The sequence below is a fragment of the Chionomys nivalis genome, chromosome 21 (assembly GCF_950005125.1).
Source record: "Chionomys nivalis chromosome 21, mChiNiv1.1, whole genome shotgun sequence".
Taxonomy (NCBI): domain Eukaryota; kingdom Metazoa; phylum Chordata; class Mammalia; order Rodentia; family Cricetidae; genus Chionomys; species Chionomys nivalis.
In genome coordinates this window covers 42,242,639-42,254,989 of record NC_080106.1, presented here as the reverse complement: position 1 = coordinate 42,254,989, position 12,351 = coordinate 42,242,639, and the positions used below count along the sequence as shown (strand labels likewise).

General features: G+C 51.0%; 1 protein-coding gene and 1 long non-coding RNA gene across 3 annotated transcripts; one reads left to right on the top strand and one right to left on the bottom strand.

Annotated features, from left to right (window-relative positions):
* Positions 1-3,188: 3,188 nt before the first annotated feature.
* On the bottom strand, positions 3,189-6,850 carry LOC130863825 (uncharacterized). The gene is made up of 3 exons (XR_009055753.1): positions 6,746-6,850; positions 5,257-5,483; positions 3,189-3,619 (listed from the first exon to the last, which is right to left on the bottom strand). It is a non-coding gene; the product is annotated as an uncharacterized LOC130863825 (long non-coding RNA).
* A 308-nt stretch (positions 6,851-7,158) lies between these two features.
* On the top strand, positions 7,159-10,956 carry Dnajb1 (DnaJ heat shock protein family (Hsp40) member B1). Of its 2 annotated transcripts, none has more exons than XM_057753649.1 (3): positions 7,159-7,477; positions 8,915-9,495; positions 9,685-10,956. In XM_057753649.1, the coding sequence occupies exons 1-3, from the start codon at positions 7,267-7,269 to the stop codon at positions 9,913-9,915; spliced, it is 1,023 nt and encodes a 340-aa protein (XP_057609632.1). In that variant the 5' UTR covers positions 7,159-7,266; the 3' UTR covers positions 9,916-10,956. The 2 variants fall into 2 exon arrangements, with proteins under 2 accessions (XP_057609632.1, XP_057609633.1); XM_057753650.1 differs by lacking the exon at positions 7,159-7,477 and adding an exon at positions 7,508-7,741.
* Positions 10,957-12,351: the final 1,395 nt, after the last annotated feature.

Below are 12,351 nucleotides of genomic sequence, written 5' to 3'. Positions count from 1 at the left end.
GGGTTTTCATACAAGAAAAATGAAGTGAATTAAGCCTGTTAAAAAAACGACCAAGCAGCCGGGCGGTGGTGGCGAACGCCTTTAATCCCAGCACTTGGGAGGCGGAGGCAGGCGGATCTGTGAGTTCGAGACCAGCCTGGTCTACAGAGCTAGTTCTGGGACAGGCTCCAAAGCCACAGAGAAACCCTGTCTTGAAAAACAAAAAACAACAACAACAAAAAAGACTAAGCAGCGGGGGCACACACCTCAAATCCAAACACTAGGAAGCAGAGGAAGGTTGATCTCTGTGAGCTCAAGGTCAGCCTGGTCCACATAGCTAGGACAGCCAAGGCTACACAAAGAAACCCTGTCTCAAAAAAAGAAAAACAAAAAGAGTCAGGCAGTGATAACACACTCCTTTAATCCCAGCACTCGGGAGACAGAGTCAGGGGAACCTCTGTGAGTTTGAGGCCCCCATGGACTATAGAGCAAATCCCAGGACAGGCTCCAAAGCTACAAACCAACCCTGTCTCAAAATCAAAAAAAAAAAAAAAAAAAAGGAGGAGGAGGAGAAGGAGAAGCAGAAGAAAAGAAGAAGAAGAAGAAGAAGAAGAAGAAGAAGAAGAAGAAGAAGAAGAAGAAGAAGAAGAAGAAAAACGAACTCAGTGGGTTGTAACAATAAGTAAAGAAAAAGTTACCATGAAATTGAGAGAGATAGATGGATATGTGAGGTACTGGTGGAAGGGAGAGAGGAAGGAGGAAAATGATGTAATGATAATTTTTTTTTTTTTTTGATTTTTCGAGACAGGGTTTCTCTGTAGCTTTTTGGTTCCTGTCCTGGAACTAGCTCTTGTAGACCAGGCTGGCCTTGAACTCACAGAGATCCGCCTGCCTCTGCCTCCTGAGTGCTGGGATTAAAGGCGTGCGCCACCACCGCCCGGCTGTAATGATAATTTTTACAACAGTTTCTAGATTAATCTTACGTATATGAGTGTTTAGGCTGTATGCATGTACGTACACCACATACGTGCCTGTTGGATTCCATAAACTGGGCTTACCAATGATTGTGAGCCACCATGTAGGTCCTGGGAATTGAATCTGGGTCCTCTGTTAAGACCGGCAAGTGCTCTTAACAGGCCCCTGTACTTTAATTTGGGGGGAAAAAAAGAAAAGAGGCCAGCTCCAGAAAACCTGAGGTGTTCTGTTAAAAAGTGTGTGCACATGAGCGTACACACACACACACACACACACACACACACACACACCAGCCCATAATTCCACGTAGTCATGAGATTGAAACAGGAAGGTTGTAAGTTCAAGGCCAGCCTGGGCTACAAGAAAAAACAAAGAAAATGAGTGACAGTGTCCTTCCAGTGAAATGTTTTCAGTTTGATTTCTGGTGCCACAATCTTGAGGCAGAGGGGACTAGCTCAATAGAGGAAGGGGAACATCAGAAACTAGACAGTCTCTTCCTGTTTCAGTTAGCAGAGCTAGAAGGCTAAGAAGTCCTTAAAGGTAATTAGTTCCATGATGACGGGGAGCAGGGCAGGACCAAGGTGAGTCAGTGCCTGTGACCCATCCAGCAGGAGCGCTAAGAACTGAACTGAGCGCTCTTTGAGAACAGTACACGCTTTTAAGCACTGAGCCGTCTCTCCATCTCCTAGTTTGGACTCTCTGAAGGAGAATCTTGGTAATCCCTGGACTTCAATCCTCCAGCCTCCGCCTCTGCCTCCTAAGTGGCTAGACTGGCAAGATTCCTGCTTTGGATGGGTGTTGCTGGTGCTGGGGATCCCTGGGCAGCCTCACCTGACTTCCCCGTAACCAGGCCATTAGCAGACAATAGGTCCAGCCCTGAATGAAGAATGGCCACTCTGTTCAAGCCTGTCACTGTGCGGCAGCTTTGTCAGGGCCTGTCTGGAGACAGAGCTTCCAGCTGCACCCTGGCATACCTAGCACAGAGCTGATTCATCCCTAGTGACAGAGGGCAGTACACACATCATCACCCGCTGACTCCAAGTAGCAGAGCAGTGCCAGGATCTGCTGAGGCAGAGGACCAGGGACTCCTCTACCCTGAGTTTTGGAGACCGTGAGGTCATTTGGATGGCAAAGATCTGGCTTCAGTAGACAGTCTCACAGTGCCCTGGTACTTCCCACTCAGGATAAGGTAGGTGGTGAGCTTCCTGGGACTGCCCCACATTCAGAGTGTGACCCTCGCACAGAGCTGTCTGAGGGAGGCTGCAGAGCCAGGTTTTGACATGCTAGAGCTGTTTAGACGCTTTCTGCTGTGGCAAGAGCTCTGACAGACTCCCTAGCCCCACCCATCCCACTCACCTGTAATTCCTGTAAGATGCTAAGTTCAAAGACAGCCTAGGCTTTGTAGCTATACCTTAGCGAAAGAAGGAAATAAACAGAAAAGAAAAAGGAAAGGAAGAAAGAAAAAAGAGAGAAAAGAACAACACAAGACGGTGGTAGTGGCGCACGCCTTTGATCCCAGCACTTGGGAAGCAGAGGCAGGCGGATCTCTGTGAGTTTGAAGCCAGTGTGATCTATAGAGCGAGTTCTAGGACAGCTATGGCTACAGAGAGAAACCCTGTCTGGAAATAAAACAAAACAAAATTTAAATCTTTAAAAATAATGGGCCGGGCGATGGTGGTGCACGCCTTTAATCCCAGCACTTGGGAGGCAGAGGCAGGCGGATCTCTGAGTTCGAGACCAGCCTGGTCTACAAGAGTTAGTTCCAGGACAGGCTCCAAAACCACAGAGAAACCCTGTCTCGAAAAACCAAAAAAAAAAAAAATTCATCCTCAAAAAATTCCCATGTCCCCTATCTGTGGCAGTTCCCCAGTCCCTAGCAACTGCTGATCTACTCACATACTTCAGTGTTTTCTGGAAGGTCATAGAAAAATGCAGCACACAGCCCTTTGAGCCTGGCTTCTTTCACTGACATACGCCTGTGAAGTACGCTGGCACTGTTTCCTGTATTCACGGCTCTTTTCTTTTTATGGCTGGATCATATTCCATTGTACGCATGGATCACTTGTACAGCCACTAAACCATTGAAGGACGTTCAAGTTCCAGTAGCTGTTGCTAACTATCCGGAAAGCCTCAGGAAAAAATCAGATACCGTTTGTTACACAAACTTAAGTTTATTCAACTTTTTAAAATTATACTTACCGGGATGGAAAGATGGCTCAGCCTTTAAAGGTGAGACTCACAACCAAAAGTGTAAAATTACACTTCCTTTGTGTGCACGTGGGAGAGGTACGCACGTCAGTTTGCACGGGGATGAGAGAACAACTTCAGGGAGCCAGTTCTTTTCTTCTGCCACGTGGGTCCCGACGATCAGATCAGGTCCTCTGCCTTGGTGGCAAGACTTCTTTCGGCTGTCTGTTCTGCCGTCTTTGGACGTTGAGCATCTGTTTTGTGTCTTCCTTGGTTTCTTTTTTCTGACGCAGTATCTTGTAATGTATCCCAGGCTGCCCTGGAATTAGACATCCTCCTGTTTCAGCCTCTTTGGTGCTGGAATCAAAGCTATGCGCCACCACGCCCCATTTGGATGTAACTCTTTACCGCACACAGACTTCCACCTAACAATGGTGGTGCTGGTTAATGGAGCTGCCATGGTTTTCAACATCTCCAACTGACAGGTAAGGAGTTGAAAAGAGAAATAGTAAATTTTGTTTTGTATTTGTTTTCATTTGTTTTGTTTTTAAGAGACAGGGTTTCTTTGTGTAGTTCTGGCTATCCTAGACCAGAGAGGCCTCAAACTCAGAGATCTGCCTGCCTCTGCCTCCTGAGTGCTTGGATTATAGGTGTGTATCACCACCACCTCGCAATAGGAAAATTCTTTAATGCTTTATCAACATTTGAGCCACATCACACACCAGTGCCCCGTGTAAGGGCTCAGTCCAGCAAGCTCTTCCATGCTTTACTCTCTGTGTGGCCTGGGCTAGCTATGATAATGTAAATTAACGTTTCTATTCATCTATGTGCTGCCTGCCCCCAGGCTCATTTATTACCTCTGCACACTTCCCATCCTGCTCGCTCTGAGTCTCAAGGACTCTCCTTGTGACTCCCAAGACTCCGTCCCTCCTCTTCTCAGCATTCTCTCTGCCCCCCAAATCCTGCCTAACCATCAGCCAATCAGCTTATTAATAACGAGAGCAACACATCTTCACAGTGTGCACAAGGATTATTCCACAGCACATTTGACTCTGCCTTCCCTGAGCCAGCTGGGCTAGTCCTCTAATACATCCATTCCCAGCCCCCTGAGCAACACCCACGTGGCAACACTAGGAAGTAAAGTCTATTATGTCCATTTTATCCAGTATAGATCTACTCCCAGGATGCAGGCCTTGACTTTAGACAGCTAAGTCCAAATGTACTGCTTTGCTCCTGGCTAAGGGTCTGAGGCTGGTGAGGCTGTCAACACTTTTAACCCCAGCACTCAGGGGCAGGCAGATCTTGAGTTCCAGGCCAGCTAAGGCTACAGGGCAAGAAGTGTCAAAAAAACAGAAACAAACAAAAATATTTTGTGTCTAGGAGTCAGCAGATAAAGGCCCATGCTGCCATGCCCTAAAGTCTAAATCCAATCTCTGGGACGTACGTGCTGGAAGGAACTGACTCCCAGAAGCTGTTCTCTGACCTCCACATGGGCACCAAACCAGGTTCACACACAGTGAATGCAAACACAACTTCGTGTGTGTGTGTGTGTGTATACATTCACTGTCCACAGGGGAGGAGGGCAGGTTATGGGGTGCACAGGTTTATGTGAGTATGTATATGAAGGCCAGAGGACTGAGGGAGCAGTTCACCTTGGTTTTGTTTGTTTGACAGCTTTTCTCTGTGTAGCCTTGGCTGTCCTTGAACTTGCTCTGAGCTCCGCCTGCCGCTGCGCACTGGGATTAAGAGTGCGTGTCACCACTAGGCAGTGTTTGTTTGTTTTCCACGCCTGTTTTTAAGCTACTAAAACTTCCTGATAGCGTGGTGGCAGGTGCTTGCTGGCTTGGGAAGTCTAGGTGGGACAATCACAAGTTCAAGGCCAGTCTAGGGTTTGAGTCCAAGACAAGTCTGAGCTAGAGGGTCAGACCTTGCTTAAAAAACATTAGCAGTCACAGTAGTAACTAAAATACCCCTCGTGACTCTGCCCATCACTACTTAAAGGGCAGGACATTTCCAGCCTTGAGGTTGTCCCCAAACAATAGGGAGGGCAAGATAGAACCCTTCCAGATGGCAAAAAACCTTAGTGAAACCCAGACAAGCCCACCAGAGGCACACCTGCACGTCTCCATTAAAGCCATACTCGAAATTTGAAGAGTCCCTCATGCTGGGTGCTTTCCCCGCTAGGACCGCTCTTCTGCTCATGCTCGGTGGTTTCCCGCTAGGACCGCTCCTCCTGTTCTTCAGACACGTCTTATTTCCACTCATCTACTCTGAGGCAAGGTCTCACTCTGTAGGCCAGGCAGACCTCACACAAGGCTCCTTCCTGTGGCAGCTTCCTGGAGCTGGAATTAAAACAAGGTGCCACTGTACCAAACCCTCTTGTTATTTCTCTCCAAGTGACTGGTTCAGGACACCCTCAGCTGAGCTAGTGGGTTCCCTAGTCCCCAGTCTCTTGGCGTCGGGGGCTCAACTGTATTTTAGATAGAGTCCTTTTCAGTTCTCTTGGGGTCAGTGTGGCGAGGAAAACCGGAACACACACCATCAAGGGAAGGCTAGGGTCATCTTCCTCAGGGGTATCAGGCTGCGCAGGGCAAGGATCAACAGAGCCTCTTATGCTGCCAGGTGCCAGAGAGGAGGCGTCAGCGTCGTCCACTAAACAAGATTGGCCATTCCTTTGTCCTTGGTCTGTCTTGAGGACTTTCACAGACGCCAAATGTCAGCTTCCCATTTTACAGATGAGCACAGCTGAGGCCAGAATGGTTACTTTACCAGCCCAAGGTCACACAGTCAAGAAGTGGTAGGATCTGAAACGAGGCCTACTCTCTGGCTACAATAAAGTCACGCTTTCGTGAGCCGGGCGGTGGTGGCGCACGCCTTTAATCCCACCACTAGGGAGGCAGAGGCAGGCGGATCTCTGGGAGTTCGAGGCCAGCCTGGTCTACAAGAGCTAGTTCCGGGACAGGCACCAAAGCTACAGAGAAACCCTGTCTCGAAAAAACAAAACAAAACAACAAAAAAAAAAAAGTCATGCTTTCATGCTCTGACTTCCAAGCTCCTCTGCCTGCAGGAACTACCACCGACTGCTCCAGCTGGCAGTTTCAGAAGCTCCTTCCCCTTCCGCACTCGGCTGTATCCTTGACTTCCATCATCCCAGGCTCAGGAAACCTACAGCTTCAAGTAACAGAGGTACTCTGTACACCCACAGCGAAAAAGCACCCACGTCAAACACCTGGAAATAGTTACGAAGCACCTAGTGGATCTTGAAAGAGATGCAAACCCACACAGCAAGATCCAACCTCTGCCTGGCCGGGCGATGGTGGCGCACGCCTTTAATCCCAGCACTCGGGAGGCAGAGGCAGGCGGATCTCTGTGAGTTCGAGACCAGCCTGATCTACAGAGCTAGTTCCAGGACAGGAACCAAAAGCTATGGAGAAACCCTGTCTCGAAAAACCAAAAACAACCTCTGCCTGGTGGTAAACTCACAGCAAAGGAAGTGACATTTACCACGGACGCCAAGAACCCAGATAATCCCAGGAGGAATCAGCAGGAAGAAAAGCCTGAGTGACAGCCGGACTGGGGCGATCCCTCGCCAGACCAGCCTCACCTCGCTTTACAGTAACGGCCTGGACGGAGCCAGCGGCAGAAGAGGGTGGGGTGCGTGCTTGGAGGTTCGGGTCAGGCAACTACAAGTCACCGGGCAGGACCGCGCAGCTCCGCACCTAGAGCGAGGGTGCGGCCGCCCGGAGCGACCAGCCTCCGTAGCCCCGCCCCTTCCCTCGTGTCGTCACCGGTGCGCAGTGAGAGCGGGCCGCGATTGGCTGTCTCCACCGCGGAGGCGGGACCTCAGGCGCGGGCGGGCGCGCACGCCCCGGGGAGGCGTTGACCAGGGTAGAGCGGGGAGGGGCGTGGCCCCGCGCGGAAGGCCGTTGGCAGCCGGGTCCCACCCCGGATGTGCAACGTCACCGAGCGGGCAGCAGCGATTGGCCGGAGTGGCGCAGCGCGCCGGGAGGGGCGGAAGGTTCTGGAGGGCTGGCGGGATCTGGAAGCTTCCGCCGGACGGGTATATAGAGTCCGGGACGGGGCAGCTGCGGAGCCGGAGGCGGCGACAGCTGGGCGGCGGTGGCCATGGGCAAGGACTATTACCAGACGCTGGGCTTGGCCCGCGGCGCGTCCGACGACGAGATCAAGCGAGCCTACCGCCGCCAGGCGCTGCGCTACCACCCCGACAAGAACAAGGAGCCCGGCGCCGAGGAGAAGTTCAAGGAGATCGCCGAGGCCTACGACGTGCTCAGCGACCCGCGCAAGCGCGAGATTTTCGACCGCTACGGAGAGGAAGGTACGCGTGCGCGCGGCCGGGGGTGACCCGCCGTTTGACAGGCGGGGAAACCGAGGCACCCGGGTCCTCGCTGAGGCCTCGGCCCGGGGATCCGGCGGCCGTACTGTCTCCGCCCTCTGATCGGCGGCCTCAGCCGGGAGGAGGAGCTTTGGGCGCGCCGCTCGCACAGAAGCTTCTAGCAAGTCTGCCGCAGCCCCTCCCGGCCGGGCCGCCCGCACAGGGCCGGGACGCTGCAGACGAAGGGCGGCGGTCGCGATCGCCGGGGTATGAGAATCTGAAAATCGCCCGAGTGTTTTGTTTCCCTCGCCCCGCTAGCCGGCAAGCTCAGTGCTTAACCCAGAGTTGAGCCTTTTCCGGTTGCAGTGCGTAGGAACTTGTCTGTAGGTGTTACAGCGTGACTGGGAGGATGGGGCAGTCAGGTAGACGTGGTGGCACCGACAACTGGAGGCCTTGCTGCCGAGTAAAAAGGAGTGATGTGTTTCCTGCTCCTGCTGCCATTAGCAGTTAAAGACTTGACATTGGTTTTTATCTAACTGGAACAAGCTTTAAAATATATATTTCCCCTTCCACTACGGTTACCGGGGCTTTTTTTTTTTTTTAATACTAAAAGCAAAACTTGTTGAGCCTGGTGTGGGAGCTCACACCCCTACTTTGGAGACTGAAGTATTTTGTGAATTTGCCGCAGATCTGAGCCACAGAATGAACTACTGTTTCCAAAAGAACAGTGACATTCCCAGCTCTGGGCCGGCTGAGTCAGGATTGCCAAAGGCTAACCTGGACTACTCAGCAAGTTCAAGTGCTTTACCATGACAGTCACAAGATCTCACTGTTCAGGCTTTTATTTATTTTTAATTTATTTTTACTTCTGTGTATATGAGTGTTTGTCTGCATATATATATATATGTGTGTGTACATGCTTCAAGAGAAGAGGGCGTTGAATCCCCTGGAACTGGATTTACTCGGTTGTCTGCTGCCATGTGGGAGTTGGTAACCGAACCTGGTTCCTCTGCCAGGGGAGCAAGTGCTCTTAATTTCTGAGCCATGTCCAGCTTCTCATGTTGGAGCCCTGGCTGGTCTGCAACTTGCAGAGACCAACGTGCTTCTGTCTTCAGAGTTCTGGGTGGGGTTCAGGCATTCAGCACCATGCTAAGCTTTTTATTTTAAGGGTTTGTTTTGCTGGGGTCTTTTGTTTGTTTTGCTTTTCGAGACAGGGTTTCCCAGAAGCTATGGAACTTGGTCTGTAGCCCAAGCTGGCACTGAGAGACCAACCTGCCTCTGCCTCCCAAGTGCTGGCATTAAAGGCGTGTGCCACCACTGCCCGACTATTTTAAGGGTTTTATGTTTTGTAAATGTGTTGATTTATTGCAGTGCTGGAAATGGAAACCAGAGGGCCTTGACTCTTCTACAGTGACTCTGACCTGTGATTTTGTTTTCCAGGCCTAAAGGGTGGTGGCCCCAGTGTTGGTAACAGCGGTGGTGCTAATGGTACCTCTTTCAGCTACACATTCCATGGAGACCCTCACGCCATGTTTGCTGAGTTCTTCGGTGGCAGAAACCCCTTTGATACCTTTTTCGGGCAGCGCAACGGGGAGGAAGGCATGGACATCGATGATCCGTTCTCTGCCTTTCCCATGGGTATGGGTGGCTTCACCAATGTGAACTTTGGACGCACCCGCCCTGCCCAAGAGCCCTCCCGAAAGAAGCAAGATCCCCCAGTCACCCACGACCTCCGGGTCTCCCTTGAAGAGATCTACAGCGGCTGTACCAAGAAAATGAAAATCTCCCACAAGCGACTGAACCCTGATGGAAAGAGCATTCGAAATGAAGATAAGATCCTGACCATCGAAGTGAAGAGGGGCTGGAAAGAAGGGACCAAAATCACATTTCCCAAGGAAGGGGACCAGACCTCCAACAACATTCCAGCTGACATTGTCTTTGTTTTAAAGGACAAGCCACACAATATCTTCAAGAGAGATGGTTCCGATGTCGTCTATCCAGCCAGGATTAGCCTTCGGGAGGTAAGGTACCAGGTGGGAGGAATCGTGAGAGGTGACTGCTGGGGAGCAGTGGGGAGGCTGGCTGAGGCTCTTCTGTGCCAACAGCGTGGGTAGATGTGGAGGGGGGCTCAGCTGCATGGGTCTGGTGGCCTGGAGGAGTCAGGCGTCCTAAGCCAGCTCCCATTTGACACGGTCCTTTTGCATCCCTAGGCTCTCTGTGGTTGCACTGTGAACGTTCCCACTCTGGACGGCAGGACCATCCCTGTTGTATTCAAAGACGTCATCAGGCCTGGAATGCGGCGGAAAGTTCCTGGAGAAGGCCTGCCTCTCCCCAAAACACCTGAAAAACGTGGGGACCTTGTTATCGAATTTGAGGTCATCTTCCCCGAAAGGATTCCCCTGACATCCAGAACCGTCCTGGAGCAGGTTCTTCCCATCTAGCCACCTGCATCCCCGAGGACTGAGCAGGGACTTTTCCAGAACTGCAGATTTCCAGACCGTTTACTGGTTGCATACTGCGGGAGGGCCCAGGGAGGGCTTCTGCTCTGCCGAATGTTTTCCACAGAATATATTACAATCTTTCAAAGTCGCGCACTAGACTACAGTGATTTTTTGAGCGATAGGCAGGCGGTGGGAACAGCAGCCCTCCTGGAATGGAGCCACCCTCTGCACCCCAGCTCCTGCCCGAGGGTATGAGGCAGGCCTGCGACTGGACTCACCCTCTACCGTCCTTTAGTTTCTGGCTGCCATCTCGGGTGCCAGACCCTGTGCACTAGTCAGTCTCCACTGTGTGAGAGGTTCTTGTTTTCTTCTGTATTTGTCCCAAGCCTTGTTTCTCCCCAGAAGAATCCTGTCTTGTCTTGGCCATCTCAAATTGAGAGCAATTCAGTAGGACTGCCAGGCCAGCATCACAAGCAATACCTGGTGACAGGGCCACAGGGCCAGCCCAGGTGGGCAAGTCTCGCTGCCACCGCCTCCAGGTTTGAGACTTGAACGATCAGGAATTCCCTGGACTTCTGGCTCTGTTGAAGTCAGCTGGTTGGCTTATGTCACGGTGTTTGTCGGCCCAAAGGTAGTCCTTGGCCATACCTGGGACTTCAGAGACCCAGGTGATTTTTTTTGTGTGTGTAATGGACTCTGAACTCTCAAAAGGATACATTCCTTTTGAATTTTGCACAGCCCGAAATATAATCCCTTTATATAAAAGGGTCTTTGCTCTGATGAAAGGAGCACTGTGGAACGTCTGTAAATATGTTTTTATAATTCCATTTGAAGCTAGTGTGCACTCAGATGAACACAGTCCCTGTCAACTACTGCTGTCCAGGGCTGTGATGGAAGCAGACCTGGGAGTGAAGGTATCTGTTCTTTGAAGCTAGCCCGGTGCTCTGACATTTGACTCATTGTAAGTTGCCACTACGAACACAAGACCAAAGTGTGTGACTTGTCATTATGCAGTGTGACAGCATTAAAGACTGATGCTAAACCTCAGGGGAGCAGTCCTTCGACTCTGTTTGAGGGCTTTGCTGGGGGGAGGGCGGTATGGGAGAGTGCTTCCTTATCTAAAGAAGCTGTTTCCCTTCCTGGGACACATAGGCTCCCCCATTCTGAACCCCAGCATCACTGTGGTGAAGGCTGGGCTAGGGCAGGCTTGCCCCGAACACCCTTTCTGCCTTGCAAGGCTCCTGGCCACATCTGGGGACCTAGTAACCAACCACCAGGGCTAAGGATTAAAGTACCATCTGCCCGAATCCCCACTGCCAACTAGGTAGACCTGACTAGACCAGAGCTAGGAAGCTAGGCTAGCTGCTTAGAGCTGGCCCAGGGTCTGTTCTGCCCTGGGGAAAAGTGAAAAACACACTCCCTACCCTAACATTCTGAGGATGTGCTAGGAACTTAGATTGCTTTAGAAAGCTGATTATAAGGCAAATAGGACCTAGGTTTAAGGGATGTCCTGGGTCTGTGTCTGTGTTCTTGTAGTGCTGGTAATGGAATCCAGGCTTTTATTCTCTAAGCTGAATACAGCCGTAGACCAGGCTGCAAACTGCTCAGAAGTAAGACTCATTAAAAAAATTGACATTAGCCGGGCGGTGGTGGCGCACACCTTTAATCCCAGCACCCGGGAGGCAGAGGCAGGCGGATCTCTGGGAGTTCGAGGCCAGCCTGGTCTACAAGAGCTAGTTCCGGGACTGGCACCAAAGCTACAGAGAAACCCTGTCTCGAAAAACCAAAAAAAAAAAAAAAAAAAATTGACATTGCGGGCCGGGCGGTGGTGGCGCACGCCTTTAATCCCAGCACTTGGGAGGCGGAGGCAGGCAGATACTTCTGTGAGTTCGAGACCAGCCTGGTCTACAAGAGCTAGTTCCAGGACAGGCTCCAAAACCACAGAGAAACCCTGTCTCAAAAAAAAAAAAAAATTGACATTGCATAAAAAAATCCAAGAGCCAGGTGTAGCAGCACACAATCTGTAACAGCTCTGAGAGGACTGAGCCAGCCTGAGTTGGTTCCAAAGAGTTGGGAATGTGGCTAGGCTATGATAGAGTATTGGTCCAGCCTATGCAAATTCACATAGGAGTGGCTTTCCCTCACCACTGAGACAGGTTAGCCCAACTCAGAAGAACCGGAGTACCAAGAATATTGTGAGTACCAATTGCCTGGTACTCACCAGGTGCTCAGCTACTACACGCCCATGGCTGTAGACTGTCCATCAAGAATGACGTTTGGAGACGACCTTCATGTGGTCCGCTTCTGCAGCATGTCCCTGTGAACTTGGTAGGGAAGTGTTACGCCCACAAAACAATGGCCATAGACATACAGTTTTACAAACTCAGAAAGAGCGTGGCCTGCAACCTGGGGAGTGGGAGATTCTTTAGGGAGCAT

Excerpts from the sequence above, each read along its gene's own strand:
- Dnajb1 (XM_057753649.1), top strand. The coding sequence starts at position 7,267 with ATGGGCAAGGACTATTACCAGACGCTGGGCTTGGCCCGCGGCGCGTCC. Across the intron at positions 7,478-8,914 it reads CGACCGCTACGGAGAGGAAG|GCCTAAAGGGTGGTGGCCCC; the intron begins GTACGCGTGCGC and ends TTTGTTTTCCAG. Across the intron at positions 9,496-9,684 it reads CCAGGATTAGCCTTCGGGAG|GCTCTCTGTGGTTGCACTGT; the intron begins GTAAGGTACCAG and ends TTGCATCCCTAG.